General features: G+C 47.6%; 2 protein-coding genes across 2 annotated transcripts; one reads left to right on the top strand and one right to left on the bottom strand.

Annotated features, from left to right (window-relative positions):
• Positions 1-266: 266 nt before the first annotated feature.
• On the top strand, positions 267-10414 carry LOC133954003 (metal transporter CNNM1-like). Its single transcript, XM_062388243.1, has 10 exons — positions 267-1862; positions 5213-5356; positions 5469-5609; positions 5716-5885; positions 5979-6069; positions 6290-6438; positions 6864-7140; positions 7269-7373; positions 7673-7768; positions 8409-10414. The coding sequence occupies exons 1-10, from the start codon at positions 440-442 to the stop codon at positions 8486-8488; spliced, it is 2676 nt and encodes an 891-aa protein (XP_062244227.1). The 5' UTR covers positions 267-439; the 3' UTR covers positions 8489-10414.
• A 1781-nt stretch (positions 10415-12195) lies between these two features.
• On the bottom strand, positions 12196-17997 carry LOC133954070 (aspartate aminotransferase, cytoplasmic-like). Its single transcript, XM_062388351.1, has 9 exons — positions 17764-17997; positions 15515-15696; positions 15290-15413; positions 15087-15199; positions 14593-14697; positions 14276-14426; positions 13947-14112; positions 13563-13705; positions 12196-13365 (listed from the first exon to the last, which is right to left on the bottom strand). Exons 1-9 carry the CDS (start codon positions 17870-17872, stop codon positions 13226-13228), a joined length of 1233 nt encoding a protein of 410 aa, XP_062244335.1. The 5' UTR covers positions 17873-17997; the 3' UTR covers positions 12196-13225.
• Between the last annotated feature and the right edge of the window lie 381 nt (positions 17998-18378).

Genomic DNA, 18378 nt, shown 5'->3' with positions numbered 1-18378 from the left:
TGATGCACAGTGTTGTTGTGCAGCTGCTGTAGCACTTTCCCCCATGGAGACATCAGAGTAGATCTGATTGATTTGATTTGTAGAAGCTATCGTTTACCTCCGGATCTTTACAGCTGCAGTTGTGGATTTCCAAAAAATACTATAAAGCTTTAATGGCTGACATCTTTATTTAACGTCTTACTATATGATCCTGATTAGACCGTTTACTTCAGTCCTCGTGGCTCCGGACTGGTTTTACTGTGATGGTGCAGATCCTGGTACTGGTGATGATCCGCTGCTGCATCGCGAGCTCCGGGTTATTATTAGACAGTGACGTCAGCGGAGGGCGCGTTTCTGTCTCCGCCGAACATCACATCCCTCCTTCTCCCACATGGAGCGGACCCGCGCAGCGACACGTGACCCGGGAGCCCCGGGCTGACGGAGCGCCTCACACCGCATCATGGCTGCGGAGGATGCGGCCGCGCGGTACCGAGCCGGAGCCCCGCGGCTCCCGGCGGCCCGGCTGCTGCTGCTCGGCCTGGCCGCCTCGCTGCTCCCGGCCCCGGCGCTCGGGCTGCTCGGGTTCCGGCCGGAGGAGACCGGGCCGGAGCTGTCCGTGGAGGACGGGGTGCTGAAAGCCACCGAGGGCACGCGCTTCATGCTGCGGGTTTACTACTCCACCTCCCCGCAGAGGCTCAACCGCACCGCGGCGACCCGCACCAACAACGCCGCGCCGTGGATCGCCTTCATCGAGGAGCCGAGTCCCGGACGAGAGGGACAAGTTCACCCGAAGCGGAACATGTGCATGGACAAGGACGCCAGGACGTCCGACATCGAGGTTCTGGGCTCCTTCAAGTCCGCTTCAAGCCAGAACTCGGTGCTGGTGGAGCTGCTGGCCAAACACCTGCGGAAGGGGGAGAAGATGAAGTTCTACTCGATGTGCGCTTTCGACGGGTCCAAGTGGGAGCACTACCGGACGCGGGACTTCTGGGTGGCAGTGGTGGAGCGCTCCGCGGAACCGGAGCTGTGGCTCCAGGTGCTGGTGTCGGTCCTGCTGCTCGGGCTGTCCGCCTTGTTCAGCGGGTTGAACCTGAGCCTGTTGGCGCTGGACCCGGTGGAGCTGCAGGTTCTGCAGAACAGCGGCACCGACAAGGAGCAGAATTACGCGCGGAAGATCGAGTCTGTGCGTCGGCACGGGAACTACGTGCTCTGCACTCTGCTGCTGGGGAACGCGATCATCAACGCCTCGCTGGCCGTGTGGATGTGTCAGATCCTGGGCATGACCTGGCTCTCCACGGTCATCTGCGCCTTCGGCATCTTCTTCATCGGGGAGATCCTCCCACACTCGGTGGCGTCGCGCCACGGCCTCGCCATCGCCTCCAAAACCATCTGGGTGACGCGGCTGCTGATGGTGCTCTCCTTCCCCATCTCCTACCCCATCAGCAAACTGCTGGACCTCATCCTCAACCAGGAGATCTCCAACTTCTACACCAGGGAGAAGCTCCTGGAGATGCTGCGCGTCTCGGACCCGTACCACGACCTGGTCAAGGAGGAGCTCAACATCATCCAGGGCGCGCTGGAGCTGCGCACCAAGACCGTGGAGGACGTCCTGACGCCGCTCACCGACTGCTTCATGCTGGCCTCGGACGCGGTGCTGGACTTCAACACCATGTCGGAGATCATGCAGAGCGGCTACACGAGGATCCCGGTGTTCGAGAACGAGCGCTCTAACATCCTGGACATCCTGTTCGTCAAGGACCTGGCGTTCGTGGACCCGGACGACTGCACCCCCCTGAAGACCGTCACCCAGTTCTACAAGCTCCCGCTGCACTGCGTCTTCAACGACACCAAGCTGGACACCATGCTGGAGGAGTTCAAGAAAGGTCAGGAGGGAGTGTGGGTCCGTGTGTCTGGGGCATTGTGTTGTTCCTGGGTCAGATGAAGTATCTCAAGTTTGAAACCAAACACAACCGTCCCTCTCTCTCTCTCTCTCTCTCTCTCTTGTCTCCCATCTTTTCCACCCACCTCTCTGCTCTCACCTTTCTTTGCTCCCACCGGTCGAGGCAGGTGCTGGAGGTTAGAAGGGAGTTTCTTCTCAATGTGGCTCTTTGTGGGAGATGTTGTTATCTATCAAAACTAAAGCAGAACGTTCATTTCGAGCTGAATGTGAGCTGTTACTCGGATTAGTTGTGATTTGTCTCTTGTTAGAAATCTGACATAGTCGACGTGGAGGAATGGATGAAAAAGTAAATGTCTATCTATAAACCACGAGTATTCAATTGAGTATAAAATCGTGAGTGCAGATAAACCAGGTAGGATGAACACAAAGTTTTCTAACTTCCCTCTGCACACAAAGTGTAAGAAGTGACACAATATGGTACAAAAGTTTGAGGATGACTCACGAATGACGAGGCGACAACACAGGACAACACAACATTACAAACACACAACGGTCACCGGTTATGTTTAAAATAGTTTTTGTAAATCAGAGACTTTTGAAAGTATATCATTTGAATTCTCAATAGTCACATTAAGACGTTAAAACACATGTAAATAGAGAAACCACGTGGAGATTAAGAAAACAACTTCATCAATATGACGACACAAACACGTGTCAATACAGAACTGCTCAGCCCGTCATGATGAAGAGGCTGCAGGTCGACACTCTGTGAGGTTTCAACACAACGGACGAGCAGCAGACTCACAACACACAGCTCAGCCTGATCATGAGCCTGTGGCTGCAGTCCTCTGCCTCTGCATCCGTCAGCTGGCAGCCCTGCTGTGTGGAGGAGTTTAAAATGGGTGGGGTGCTCACCGGCCAATCACAGCCCTCCTAGCTCCTCACATCCTCCCTGCACAGTCAGCTGCTTTTTTTTGTTACTGCTGCAGGTTTGTGGTGAGAAGAGGAGGAGGAGGAAGAGGAGGAGGAGGAGGAGGAGGAGGAGGAAGAGGAGGAGGAAGAGGAGGAGGAGGAGGCCGAGGTAAACAGACAAGGACACTTTGACTGAGGCCGTCTATTATGAGGTTTAAAATCTTCCTTTCAACTTCATCACATTTATGAACTATCGATGCTTTGATGACGAAATCACCTGGAGCTCCCAGAACCCAGGATGCTTGTCTACTCCTGCTGAGTGTGTGTGTTTGTGTGTGTGTGTGTGTGTGTGTGTGTGTGTGTGCATGTGTGCATGAAGCTTAAGGTCATATTACCGGACATCCTGAGCCACAGAGATCTGGATGATGATCTACACTCACCTCAGTGTTTCCTCAGTGTTTCTCTTCTTTCTCTTTCTGTTTCTCTCTCTGCAAAAACATTTTTTAAATCTCTGTCAAGACTCTGCAGCAGAAAAACACAAATGGAACAAACAGCTGTGACAACACGTAGGCAGCAGCTCTCTCCTCTGTTTATTCAGGCTACAAATGTTCGTATCCGGAGTGGAGCTGCTTTATTCACAGTCTGTGTTTCTGTCTTCAAACATTTGAATGATTTATAAAGATAACTATTTGTAATTACATGTATTATTCTGTTTTGGTTCAAATGTGGCCACACCCAAAATGGAACTGAAGCTCCACCAGGAAACTGTTTGTCAACAGGAGCGGCTGCTGCTCTCTAAACGCTCTAGCTCCCTCTCTCCACTCACACCTCCCAGAGAATAAACCCACAGAGCGTTTGACAGGAAGCAAGCAGCTCCTCCTCCTCCTCGGCTGCTGCAGCTGCTCCACTGCAGCATCCTCAGCCTCCACCTCCAGTCTCCGGGGGCAGGTATCTGCCCCCCCGATCTGTTTCTCCTCTGTGCTCACAGTCGAGCTGCTGGGAATAAGGAGCTGTAAATAAAGTTTCCATGTGTGAGACTGAACCACGGAGGAGGAAACATGTGAAGAGCGTCATTATAAACTGTGGGTGAAACATCTGAGCCCCTCTTCCTGAAAGTCACATGAAGATCAGGCCTGAGACCTCAGACCTTCTCTCCACGATGTTGCTGGTATAAAAAATGATGAATCCTGATGTGAAGTCACTTCATCTGATCAACTCCTCCATGAACAGGACTTGATTAATGTGCGTTCACTGCAAAACACACAACCTGCGCCTCACGTCCTCGTCCTCGTCCTCGTCAGTCTCCCACAAGGACGAGTATAAAATATTCATTACTGTTCTCCCACAGTTTGTCTCCTCGCCATCTGCTCCTGTGTCCAATCTGCTTTCTACACATTTCATCTGATCAGCTCTTATCCTGCAACACAGGATTTAATTTGTCCCTGCTTGGAATGAGCCGCAGTTCAGGAATTAGCTTCATATGTCACTTTGATCCCATATTCCTATTCATGACGTTGACGCTGTAGTTGCCATGAAAATGGAAACATAATTCATCTAATCACTTTTTGAGAAACGACCTCATGACCTCAGAGGGCAGTTTGTAAATGATGGAGCTCTGGTTCAAAAATAAGCTTCAACAGTAAAACAATAAAAGGGTGGAGCATAGTGACCTAACAAATATATATATATATTTATACTTTATGTTTAAATTAACCTGATACATGCTCGCAGAGGTGATCATATAACGGATAACTTTAAAAACTAGCTTTTCCCACATATGTGCATGAGAACCAACACACAAGATAAATGAGGATGAACCTAAAACTGGAGTCACATGGTTTGAATATTAAATACAGTTCATGCAAAGGTTCTTAAATTCTGAGGAAACTGATGGAGGGAGAGAACATTAGTATCTGTATGTAAGACTGACCCACTTAGCTGAAAGCATCTCTGCTCCCTGCCAGAATCGTGTGTGTGTGTCTCTGTGTGTGTGTGTGTGGGGGGGGGGGGGGGGGGGGGGTATATTGGCAGGCAGAGAGTGAAAGCCTCAGTGAGGAAGTTGACGTGGAGCCAGACTGGAGGAGTGGAAACTACAAAACAAGGATTTCCTCTGTGTCCTCTGTCAGCGTGTGAAGCTGCAGCCTCAGTCCATCAAATGTTTTTAATAAAGAGTCGAGACAAACGTGCAGGTCGGTGAAAAGCACATAGAAACTCCATCCTCGCTTTAAAACGTATTAAACCTGTGAAGCCTGAAGACTGAAGATGAAAATTCAAAGTGATTTTCAAAATGCTCAGAAAGGATTTTAGTTTTTTGGGGTATTTGGTGTTTTACCTTCTGCTTCGCTCTGTAAACAACTCTGTAAAGAAAATATTCATATTCTGGCTTTAAACAGATTCTGAACCTTGACCTTTGACCTCCAGGAAAGTCCCACCTGGCCGTGGTGCAGCGAGTGAACAACGAGGGGGAAGGAGATCCCTTCTACGAGGTGATGGGCATCGTGACCCTGGAGGACGTCATCGAGGAAATCATCAAGTCCGAGATCCTGGACGAGACCGACCTCTACAGTGAGAACACACACACACTCACAGACTCTCACACACACACACACACTTCAACACAGACAGTAGATTTGCTTGGGATGTTTTCACTGTGTGTGTGTGTGTCTGTGTGTGTCAGCTGACAATCGCACAAAGCGCCGTGTGTCTCACCACGAGCGGAAGCAGCAGGACTTCTCCATCTTCAAACTGTCGGAGAACGAGATGAAGGTGAAGATCTCTCCTCAGCTTCTCCTGGCGACGCATCGGTTCCTCTCCACAGGTGACGACCGGCTTCACTACACATCATCGGCTGAGAGATGTGAACATGAACCTCTCTCTCTCTCTCTCTCTCTCTCTCTCTCTCTCTCTCCTCCTCCCTCCATCAGAGGTGGAGCCCTTCAAGCCGTCTCACATCTCAGAGAAGATCCTGCTGAGGCTGATCAAACACCCCAGCGTGGTGCAGGAGCTGAAGTTCGACGAGAAGAACAAGCGAGCGCCGCAGCACTTCCTGTTCCAGCGCAACAAGCCGGTGGACTACTTCCTCCTGGTGCTGCAGGTCAGAGCCCCGAGGAGGAGAAGGTCACGACCTCCAGAAGGAGCTGAGGAGCACAAAGCAGGTCAGCTGATCCTCTGCTCGGTTTCTCCTCAGGGTCGCGTGGAGGTGGAGTTCGGGAAGGAGGCGCTCAGGTTTGAGAACGGGGCCTTCTCTTACTTTGGGGTTCCCGCCATCATGCCAGCAGGTACTGGTGTTCACCTACACACGTTAACTGGTCCTAACTGGGATTTTAGAAATATTCACGGGTTTAAACTCACAATGCAAACAAGAGAGAAATGTGTCGTTAGAAGATAGAAGACGTTTCTCTGATGTGCAGCTCAGCCACTCTGACCTCCGCCGGGTGATTCCATTGATGGTGTTGTGGTGGGGGGGGGTTGTATTCAAAGCCTCTGCTTCCTCTGCAGTGCACAGATCCCCCTCTCGCAGCAGTGGGCTGGACCGCTCCGAGTCCATGCTGTACGGGGGGAGCATGGGGCAGCTGAACGGAGGGGGGGGGAACGTCTACCTGCCAGACTACTCGGTCCGGCAGCTCACACACCTCCAGATCCTCAAGGTAAGAGATCGGGGGTCACGTGACCTCAGCCGGGGTCACATGACCTCAGCCGGGGTCACATGACCTCAGCCGGGGGAACAACGGGTTTCAGATTTTAAAACTTTAAAACAATATCACTCAGTAGAAGACGAATATGTCTGAAAAGAGCCGATGTCAAAGTATATGTTAAATCCATTTCTCCAGAGACGTGTTCTGTCATTTTGTTTCCTGAATTTAACTAATCAGAGTTTATTGAGAAAAAACTAGAGATAATATTTACTTAGTTTAGTTCCACAGTCAGAACAAAGTATTGAAACCTGTTCTGCGTCTCTGATCCAGTCTTTGCAGAAGTCCTTCGAGGCCTCGCTCCTTTGTCTTGTTTTATTTCTCTGTTGTTAAATTGGAGGAACTGGTTTTTCACCAGTTGTTGATTGGATTGGATTCAGATCACCAGGAGCCATTACCAGAACGCCCTGACCGCCACCAGGATGGACAGCTCCCCTCAGACCCCGGACGCCGACGCCCGGCCCACAGAGGAACACCCCCCGACTCCAGAGCCTCCTCCGACCACGACGGAGTACGGCTCCACCCTGATGCCCCCGACCGTCACCCTCATGCCTCCGCCCCGGGAGCACTGCCGGCCCAGCTTGGCCAGAACCCACGGGCTGCCCCCCGGCCTCCTGCACAGCACGTCACTGCAGAACGAGAAGAACCGCATCGTCCGTGAGTAGCCGTCGCTCCAGAGAGAGGGCGCGGCCCCCAGGGGGCAGTGTCCTGACGGGGTGGTGACAGATCTGAGTTTGTGTGTCGTGAAATCGAAAGCCTCACGTGTGTGTGTGTGTGTGTTGCAGGGAGTAAATCTGACGGGCAGAAGAGTCCGAGTGACTCGGTGTTCCTCAGGATGGACGAGATCCCGTACATCCGAGAGGACCGAGCGGAGAGCGACACACAACCAGGTGCACAACGCAATCTGTCCACACAAATACTCACAATTCATACACTGCTCACTCTGCTTCAAAAATTCATAACGGACATTTTGTGACTGTAAATAAAGATGGATGACATGACAGCCCCCTGGTGGCTGGCTGCAGGATAGGTCTTAAAACCACCTCCTCCATGTTAGCAGATTGGACGAGCACCAAAGTAGAACTTAGATCAATGTTTTCACACTGATGGAAGTTTCCCCCTCTCTCTCTCTCTCTCTCTTTCTCTCTCTCTCTCTCTCTCTCTCTCTCTCTCTCTCTCTCTCTCTCAGTTCCCATAGAGACGGACACATCTCCTTTCATCAGCAGCAGCTTGTCGCTGAGCGGCTCAGAGGAAACACTGGGCAAGAAGCTCCTGCTCAAACTCAGTCAGTCTCACACACACACACACACACACACACACACACACACACACACACACTTCTCTCTGACATAATGCATTCCCTAACCACTCACCCGAACCCTTAAATCAAGTCTTAATCCTCGATCAAGCCTTTGAAATTGTGAGTTTCAGCCAAAATGTCCTCACAATGATGGTATTGAACCAAAATTGGCCTCATAACTGGAGAAAGACGTGCACACAAACACACAAAAACACACACACACACAAACACGCTACTTATTCAACAGCATCTTCTATACTCTCTCTCTTTCTCATTTGGGTTTGATTCATATGCAAACTCAGTCTTTCTCTGTCACACACTCTCTCTTACACACTCTCAAAAACACAAACACATAAAAACACACACACACACACACTCTCTATCACACACTCTCTCTCTCTTACACACTCTCAAACACACACACACGTACCACTTATTCAAAAGCATCTTCTATACTCGCTCTCTATTTCTCATTGACTTTGATTTATATGCAAACTCAGTCTTTCTCTGTCACACACACACACACACACACACACACACACACACACACCATCACACTTTGCCTCCTGATCCTCGAGCGACTCTTTCTCTTTTTCACGAGGTCATCATGTCTTCTCGTCCTCAGGCCACAGGAAGAGGAAGAAGTCTCGTGAAGGAGAGAAGACGCCGGAGGACAATTCAGAGCAGCCGCTGGTGAGAACCTAGCAGAGCGAGTGACTCTCCATCATCTGACGGTTCTTTAAGTTGTTTGTAAAGACGATGAAGACTATCAGAGTTTTATCTGAGAACCCCCCCCCCCCCCCTGGACTCTAATAGACAGGTGCAGCTTCTGTATGCATTGAACTGGAGCCCCCCCCGCCTGCAGGTCTGGATGCTTGAATGTAAACGATTTATAGAAACAAGTTGGATTTTGATATTTCATACGTCCTCATCACACGTGACATCTTCTCCAGTGGAGCTGAAGGAATCGAACAGGAACCAGATGGACGACACCAAAGACGTTGTGGTTTTGTACGTACTGGTCCTGAACCAGGGGAAATCCAGAGGAACCTCAACAAGTGAAATAAACCTGCTTCTGTGTTGGTGCTTTTTGTTTCTGATGAGATTCAAATACAATTTGTATAAACAGTCATTTCTTCCCCTACCTCTTATTTATTGACGAAGAAGGGTTTCTAGGTAGATCCAGACTCAGAGGCTGGTGAAATCTTTCCACAGAATCAACTTTAGAATCAAGGAAATCTTTAAATCCGACAGAAATATCATTTAAACCCAATCGTCCAATGGGTGGATCCCTCTGCAGCCGACCAATCCGGACTCACTGCCCTTTGGTGACGACCCCTTTTTTAAATTTGAGATTCTGATGTTTCATTTCAACAGATCAGTGAATCGTACACACGTTAAACCACCAGGGGGCGTCTGACTCTCTCGTAGTTTAGTGCAGCTCTGTCACTGGGCGGGACCGTGTCCTCTGAGGGACGTGTCCCCTGGATTGTGTCCAGATGTCAAAGACAACTAGTGACTGATTGTCCACCTTCTTATTTGATCTGATTGGATTTGTTCATTTGTTTTTTAAGTTTTATCTTTCTATCTAATTCTGTTTCTTTTGCTCAAACACACACACACACTTTCTTTTTCCAGAGACGTCTCTTGCTGACTCTCCTCCTCGTTTCTTTATTCTGATCTCTTGTATTATTTTTTACGATTATTTCAAATACATTTTTATACTCTGCAAAAATGTTTTTGTTTCCTTTCAGACCTAAAGGTAATATCAGACTGGAGCTCAGGCTTTCTGGTTTTCATCTCATGGAACTGGTTTCAGATCCCTGAACCTTCTTAATTATTAATCATCACCAGCTGAACCTCTTTTTTTATTGGATCCTTTCAATTAAACGTGATTGTTGTTCTTTTCTTTATTGGAGCAAACACAGGTTCTGGCTGAAGGACTGATCCGGTTCAGATGTCTTAAAGGAGCAAGACGTTAGTGGGTTTATTCAACATATTCACACGGCGGCCATTTAAATACAGTCTTAAATAAATGGGTCCAACATGTGCTCTGATTTTTCAGATTCAAAATCTGACCCCACCCAACAGAATGAATTCCATTCGGGCTGCAGGGGGCGCTGTTGTTCAGTCACTGCTACATTGTGATGCTTTAAAGATCGGACATTGAAGCCTGATGTGTCCAAAACCCTGATAACCCTCTGGACACTGTGTTTTCTGTGCTGCCCCCTGGTGGCCTGGAATTTGAGTGCACCCTGAGCCTTGACTGTTGCAACACATAAGGGCAACACAACCTCTGCAGAAGTTGTTGTATTTAAATTTGACCAAACTTAATAACTCAATACTGAAAACTGGTGATGAGGATGTTTCTCCAGATTCTGAACCCACAAATTGAACATGAACATTGAGAGCCACTCCCCTGACAGATGGATCCTGCACTGAGCTCCACACCCTGATCCTTACTCAATTCAAACTTTACCCTGTAATAATTTGTAGAATATTGTACATTATTGAGAGGACGTAAGTTGCACTGGATGTATATTTTTCAAGAGGAAAAACAAGTTTATATCCTGCTGCTCGTCATATTATTTATATCATTCATACGTGTAAATTAAAAGTTATGGAGCTCTAACATGGAAACAGTTGTGTTGTGTGACTTCTTGGATTTGCTCCTATCCTTTAGGTTCAGACGCTTCCTCTCAGAGCTGTGCACTTGTTCTCTGACAGGTTGATGCTTGCACTCCAAGGCTCCAAGGCGTTCTATTAGTTTGGGAATTCTGACTTGTTTCCCAAAGAATTCCAAGTAAAGATGTTTAACACCTGCACAGAATCATTGTGAACGTGAGGAGAAGAGCTGAAGCTGGAGAGCAGGAGAGCAGGAAATGCGTGAGTGCACAGTTTGAGCACAAGCAGAGCACGTCTGACCAGAGGTTGTCTGAGTGTGAGCACCAGGTTTAGAGTGAAAGCTTTTACAAAGTCTGAGGAACATCAGTGTAGCCTCACCGCAGCTCGACTGCAGCAGGAGAGCTGAGAGGATTTTAGTTCCCTGGAGGTTTGTCACTTGAGATCATGCAGGTTCACGTTTGATCTTGTGAATTTGATCTTGTGAATATCAAAAGGTGTGACTCAGTAATCATTTAGTGATGTAATATAAAAACCTGTCGCGCTCTGTGCTGGATGAACATGAATGTTTATATGTAACTCATGTGGAATCTCCTGTGTGTCTGCAGCTCTAAGTGCTCTCTGCATGGGGCTGACATGGGGGGGGGGGATGGGCGTGGCTCCGTCCGGCTGTGTTTGCAGGATCAGATTTGTGCCATTGCAGCAGCAGGAGGAAGAGGAGGAGGAGGAGGAGGAGGAGGAGAGAGGGGTGGGGCGGGGGACAGGGAGGGACGAGAGAGGAAGACAATGCAGAGGTCGAAGTTTCAGGCTCTGATCCGTGATTGGTTGTTGCTGCTTTAATTTAAAACAGGATGATAATAATTTGCCTGAAGCAGGTTTCACAGGTCGGAGCCGGTGATTGTTCCCTGAGGATCAGTTTGAATTCAAGTGTTTAAAAACGACGTGTCATGGAGACAGACGTGAACCAGATGAGGTTTCTAATCGATGCATCACAGGCCGGGGGGGGGGGCTCTCTAACGCTGCTCATTGGTTAATGTAAGAGGCGTGGAGGTGGGTGGGGAAGTGCCCCCCCCCCCCCCCCCAGGAGGAATATATAAAAACCTGCTGAGTCACTTTGCTGCATTGGAGCGATGCACACAGCCAATCAGCATCCTCCTTTCGAGGTCAAAACTAGAACAGAACACGTTCTGCTGCAGAACGCTGTGAGATCGGATCTTCCTGAAGAACCTGAGATCAGTTTTTTTTATTTACAGGATTTCTCTCATGTCTCGTGTTTTCATTTTACATTTAGAGTTATAGAGTTAAGTCTGGTGAGGTTTTTTATTCCGTCAATAAATCCTATGAAAATAATCCTAAAAAGAGAATGGCACTCGGAAGTAACTAATTATATCTACTAGTGCACTACTGAAGAAGTAAAGAAGCATTTTTATTTTACTACATTTATCTGAGAGGTTTGAAGTACCTTTACTTTGAAAAACAAGATTTTTTTTCTTGACTACAGCCACAAAATAATAATGATCTGATCTGAAAGTGACCTTTGTGTATATTGTATTCTACTTTTGTATTACTGTCACAAGAAAAAATACTTGTGGTTTGGAAAGTGAGTGTTTATCTTTCCACCAGTTCCACCAGTTCCACCAGTGAGACCAACATAACCAAACACTGGTGTATGAGATTGATCACCTTTCAAATCAGAACTCTAATGTCACATTGAGGACTTCGACCTTCTTCCATGTAGATAAACCCAGAGAAGGTTTGTGGAGAAAAAAAGCACACCGAGATGGTTTGACTGGTTTCCGGTAGTTTATAATTTATTCCAGTATGAACACATACTGGTGTGTGCCTTCAACAAAAACCCACCACACAACGGGAGAGTGGCTCACAAGTGTCGGGCTCCGAGGTCCGAGCAACACAACGACTGACTCTACAGAGGCTGTTCTGTAACACACATCAGTGCAGGGGGGGGGGGGGGGGACACAACACACCACGGGGGGGGGGGGCACTCAGTGATGGCAATAAGACAAGGCAAAAAATAAACAAATAACTCCCGCCCTCAGGCACATGCATGACAAGCAAGTGACCAAACAACAAGTCACATGACGGAGACAACAACCGTTGAAACAAAGGATCTGCTGAGTCGACTGAGTTTGATTTGTCGTCTCCAACAACTTATTAAAATTTAAAACTTTAGTGGCAGTTAATTCATGATTTCCACATGTAACATGATTTTTCTTAGTTCAGAACTAGTGCAGGAAAGTGGAAGGACTGAAGCTGCTCTCAGACACGGAACTGAAACACGGGTCAGGACATTTCCACAAAGACTGAAAAAGAGTCCTCCCTGGTTTGTTAGAATCATCATCACCACGTCCACTCGCTGGAAGGAACTGACTCGGACCTCAGTGCATGTCTGAAAGCAGCTGTTGATTACATATACATACAATAATGTAAATGTTAACTCGTAACAAAAGCTCAAGTGATTGTTTGTGACGAGAAAGGACACAACATGATGAAATGTGAGGCAGGAAACGGATCCAAGACGTTTTCATTAATATAATATTCTATAGTTCTGGGGAACAGAACCCTGCGTCAGCGATACCCGACTGTTCAAGTGTTTTCCTAAAGTCATTGCACCTCCCAAAGATTAGTACTTTACCGTGAGAACAGAAAGACATCCTCCTCCCATTGGCTCAACTGCAAATAACCCTGCTGCAGTTTGTCCAATCAGAGGAGAGGTTAAGCAGGGGGGCGGGGAACAGGGGGCACAGACATGGTGATACTTCCTGTGGCGTGCAGGAAGTGGGCGGACAGGGAAGTCGCCCTCTACTGGACCTTGGTGACGGACTCGTGGATGGACTCGGCGACGTAGTCGATGTTCTTGGTGGTCAGGCCGCACATGTTGATGCGGCCGCTGGCCATCAGGTACACGTGCCTCTCCTTGATCATGTACTCCACCTGTTTGGCTGAAGGACACATGACAACACGCTGCCGTCACGCAGAGCGTAGAAGAAGAACTAAAGACGCACTGACTAGTTAAATTGGATATTAGGAAAAATTTTCCATACTGGTTTTTATGTTAATTTTACTTCAATAGTACCACAAAGTAAAGACGCAGATCTACAATCAGATTGTGTGTTTGTTTGTGGGTGTGTGTACTCACGGTTGAGGCCGGTGAAGCTGAACATGCCGATCTGCTGGGTGATGTGGTCCCAGGTCCCCGGGGTGCCCAGGGCCTGCAGCTTCGACTTCAGCTGATCCCTCATCAGCAGAACCCGGTCGGCCATGGTCTTCACGTTCCCTTTCCTACAGGATTAACATCAGTGTCAACATCTTCTACTCCTTAAAGTCCAAGTTGCACCAGACCCCACAAACCCACATCAGTCGGGCTCTCTTGAAAATATGAGTTTGAAAAGTGTGAATAACCCGATTCCTGAAACCACACTGAAGATACCGTGCTACTCTTCATTATTAAATGTTTTATCTTAGAATAATCAAACATCCAGAGGTGGGTTCAGAAGAAGCCACCAGGCCGATGATGACGCACCATTCAGCGAACAGCTCGGGGCAGTTGAGGGTCTTGCTGACGATGCGTGCTCCCTGGGACGGAGGGTTGGACCAGGTGGTCCTAACAATCTTCTCCATCTGAGACAGGACCCGGGTCAGATCCTCTTTGTCCTGGGAAACCACCGTCAGGTTCCCCACTCGCTCGTCTGACGGAGGAGGAAGAGGAATCACATGACTGATGTTTCTATTGACTCAACTGTCATGAGAGTAAATAAACTTTTCTTTGGCAGGTAAATACTAATTTTCTAGAACTCAGGGGTGTGTTGGTGCGGGTCCAAACATGCACCCGGGTGTGAATCATGAACTCACTGTACAGGCCGAAGTTTTTGGAGAAGGACTGAGCTACGAAGAGCTCGAAGCCCTCGGAGACAAAGAAGCGGATGGCCCAGGCGTCTTTATCCAGACAGCCAGAGGCGAAGCCCTGATAGGCCGAGTCGAAGAACACAAACAGATTCCTCCTCTAGAGAAGCAAAGATAAAGACATGAAGAAGAGAGGGTTAACACTCTGGACTTTCTCCTGCTGGTTTCTCACACTCTGAGAATCTCAGGGCCAACTGACTCAGACGTTCTCACATACAGACGCTTTGGAGGCGCAGATATCTCCAGCACCTGATCTGAGAACAAACCTTCATGATCTCTGCGATCTGCTTCCACTCGTCCTGGGTGGGGTCGGTGCCGGTCGGGTTGTGAGCGCAGGCGTGCAGGACGAAGATGGAGTGTTCTGGAGCTTTCTGTTGAGACACCAAGAGATGGAGATTAACAACAGAAACAAATATGAAATCATGTTCACAAAAACTCAGGCCCTGTTCCTGTAAATTTCCTTCTTTCCTCTGTTTTCTATCTCCTCTGGCTTCTATTCTGTTTCTCCCCGAGTAAAAAGCAGTCAGTTGAGAATCTGGTTTATTGGACCTGATGATGGAAAACTGTTTCTTTAAATGCAAATGTTCAGATCTACTTTCATAAGTTTCAGTTGCGATAAAAAGGAATACAACAATCAACATCAATTAGAAACTCAGAAGATGTCAACGAGCAAAGTTTCATCTTGGTGTCTAACTTGAACATTTGGATTTGATTTGTATTCTAGTTTCATGACACGTTCTTCCCACCGGTCCCTCCTCACCTCCAGGTCGTCCAGGAGCCCGGTGAGGTCCAGGCCTCTATTAGCAGCGTCCCAGTAGTGGTAGGGCCGGATGTCTTTGAAACCAGCATCAGCAAACACAGCATTGTGGTTCTCTGGGAGGAAGAAGAACACAAAGTAGATGTTTGAAACCTTGAGATTACCACGAAACTGACTGTGAGCTGCCTTAGTGCCGACCTACTGACCCCAGGTGGGCGCTGACACGTAGACGGGCGTGGCCGTGTTGTTGGTGCCGTTGTACCAGCGGCGCAGGAACTCTGCCCCGATCCTCAAGGCCCCGGTTCCACCCAGAGCCTGGACTGCCCCGACCTGAGAGACACAACAGCAGGAAGGAGAAAGGATGGAGTAACTCTCTGAAAATCCCAGTCAGCACAAACTTTAACCTGATAGAATCTCAGGGCCTCTCTCACCCTGTTGTCCTTGATGGCGCAGCTGTCTTCTCCCAGAGCGACCTTGGAGGAGGCGGAGCGGAACTCGGGCAGGCCGAGGATGGGCAGGTACTCGTGGTTCAGGCTGGTGTCCTCCACGATCAGCCGCTCCACCTTCTTCACCACCGGCAGCACCCAGGGCTGGCAGTCGTCGGTGCGGTAAGCTGCAGGGACACAAAGCAAGTACCGTTGAGTTAATAGAATATTTATAAATCTTTGAGTTGCTATTGTTTACATGTCTCAAGTTTTCCACACTGTGTTTCAGTATCTTCTCTCATGGTCACAGAACCATCTCTCAAGGTCCAACTGTTTTTAAACTTTATTTTTAAACAACAGTGGAGTTAAAATGTCTAAATGACGACGCTGCAGTCTGACCCTACGGTATCTTCAGTGTGGTTTCAGGAATCAGGAAACAACACCAGTGACAGAGATAAACAGTTTTTAATCACATGTTATGAGCCGTTCACAGACGGATTGTTATTCATGTATGTTTGCCCATATGAAAACTTATATTTTACAAATAACGCGCAGAAGATGTTTGTGTTTCACATCAAAATGTAAAGTTACGTTGTACATATTTGGTTGAAGTTGTGTTTTCCTTTTCTTTACAGTTATTTATAATAAAATCTTTAGTTAACCTGTTAAATAAGAAGATTCAATTACATTTTTTTGTCTGAAGATATTTTAGAAACACATTTTTTTCCCCCTGTTATCGGTATCAACATCAGCTCCACATGGGTCGGGCTGTAGTTATGTCTGTGACTCTCTGAAGGTCACCCTGAATAGCCAGACTAAAACAAGTGTGTGTATGTGTGTGTGAGAGTGTGTTGCACATATTTGACTCCTTAAGAACTCAAGCTCATAACGTACTGAAGCCTGTGCAGAGCTGTATCAAATATCGGGCCGGCACCACAGCTGTAGACTTTGAATGAAAGGGCAGACATATCAGTGAGGCCACTTGTTTTTCAGTTTTGGACGAGCAGATCTGCTTTAAGGAGATTCGGGGACCACGAGGACGACACGGAGGTTTCTGGGCCACGTGTTTTATTTCTGTTCATGCAGCTGAATCAATGGGTTTCCACTGCCACTGAGAGAGAGAGCATCAAACTGTCTCCATGACGTGAACACACTGCGTCATTTGTATATCTTTGAGATTAATAGAAGCAATGTGAATGATTCCTATGATGTCATTAGAGTTTGAGAAGTTGAATTAAGAAGGAAGAACATATCTGTGTAACTAAACCACAGCAACTGCCTCTAAGCTGAGAGACACGAGTTCCTTCAATCCAGCATCTCCTTCATTGTGACGTCATTCTGTTGTTATGCTGTTGTGTACGGCCCTGAGCTGTAGTTGTGTGTTAGGGTTAGAAGGAAACCAGGCGATCTGTCCAACCAGATAATTAACTGCTCCTCTAGGATACCGACAGGGTTATGGTGTTCACTTTAAAGGTTCCCGGGGAAATAATAATAATAACAATTATAACTGAAATGCCTTTTTAATTTCCTCTCTCACATTATACTTGTGTACTTTGAGTATGTGTGTATTTTGCATTTTGTCCATTTGGCTGGGCTTACTTAATATAAAGTTGAAAAGTTGCTCCACAGTGGGAATGGTGAGGAGCCCAGGAAAGTTCCCTGAGGCTCCTCTACTGTAACTGAGTGTAAGTGCATTAATGCAGGTTTAAGAATGAACTATAATTATTATATAAATAATATACGATGACAGCAGGAGAGAAGATCCAACAAGTTACTGGATGATTTCAACTGAACAGGAGGATGGTGCGTTCAAGGACCGGCGGAGGAATGTGGGACAAACCCATACACCCCCTGTCATGTGATTCATTTAAGCTAAATCGTGACATACAACTAAATTAAAATGTAAAAATGTATATTAGTGTCCAGATAACAGCCTCGGGTGCTTCACGTCCACACACTTTGCTCCAGCTCCAGAGACGAGGATTCAAAGTTGAGTGGCTGTCAAAACGAAGGGAAGCTACGTTGGGCTAGTTAGCTTCAGAGCTAGTTAGCTTGAAGGTCAAACCTCAGCAGCTCCGCTTGTCTGGACCGCAGAGTGACAGCTGCGGGGGCCGAGCGAGGCCCGGAGCCGGAGGAAGCGGCAGCCGCAGCGGGCACGATGCTAACTCATCTCCGGGAGGGAGCGAGCTAAGCATAAGCATTAGCATTAGCATTAGCATTAGCATTAGCAATAGCCGGGAGCTTGTATCTCTTACCCCCGACTCCCAGATTGACCTTCTGCGGGTGGCTGTCCTCCCTGAAGTCCGCCGACAGTTTGAACACGGCCACGGGAGGAGCCTGCGGGACTTCGCTGAACAAGGACATGGTTTCTCCGGGAGAAGCAGAAGGTTGCGGCGCGGTGCTGGAGGAGGAGCAGACCGGGGAGGATGCTTCTGAACGGCGGGTGGATGGAGGTAGAGAGTCGGGGCCAGCGTCACCTTCAGCTCCGGGAGGACGATCCACCAATAGGAGGGCAGGTAACGGTGACGTGGCACGGAGACAGCAAATCACAGCACAGTAGCAGAAATAACACATTTTCTTTTTATTACAACTTTTATTTATTCTAAGTAAATTTAATGAATATATTTAATCCATGTAATATTTTCTGTTTTTAATGTATATAATTTCATATTATTCTAGATAGGCCTAAATAGTACAGATTCATAAAATATAAATAAATATGAAGTATTTTAATAATATTTCTCTTTGGTACGTCATAGGGGAGAAGTAGAACGTTTCTTATAATTAATCATTTATTTAATTTTTACATAACTTCAGATTTTCACGTTATTGCAGCTAGGTCTACATATTACAGAATGATATAAATATAT

Source organism: Platichthys flesus, chromosome 5 (genome assembly GCF_949316205.1).
Source record: "Platichthys flesus chromosome 5, fPlaFle2.1, whole genome shotgun sequence".
Lineage (NCBI taxonomy): Eukaryota > Metazoa > Chordata > Actinopteri > Pleuronectiformes > Pleuronectidae > Platichthys > Platichthys flesus.
This window is presented reverse-complemented; position numbering and strand designations above follow the sequence as displayed.

Coding starts and splice junctions, on each gene's coding strand:
- LOC133954003 (XM_062388243.1), top strand. CDS start 440: ATGGCTGCGGAGGATGCGGCCGCGCGGTACCGAGCCGGAGCCCCGCGG. Junction 5,610..5,715: donor GCATCGGTTCCTCTCCACAG/GTGACGACCGGC, acceptor TCCCTCCATCAG/AGGTGGAGCCCTTCAAGCCG. Junction 6,070..6,289: donor TCCCGCCATCATGCCAGCAG/GTACTGGTGTTC, acceptor CTTCCTCTGCAG/TGCACAGATCCCCCTCTCGC.
- LOC133954070 (XM_062388351.1), bottom strand. CDS start 17,872: ATGTCCTTGTTCAGCGAAGTCCCGCAGGCTCCTCCCGTGGCCGTGTTC. Junction 14,698..15,086: donor GGCTCCTGGACGACCTGGAG/GTGAGGAGGGAC, acceptor GTGTCTCAACAG/AAAGCTCCAGAACACTCCAT. Junction 14,113..14,275: donor CAAAAACTTCGGCCTGTACA/GTGAGTTCATGA, acceptor CTCCTCCGTCAG/ACGAGCGAGTGGGGAACCTG.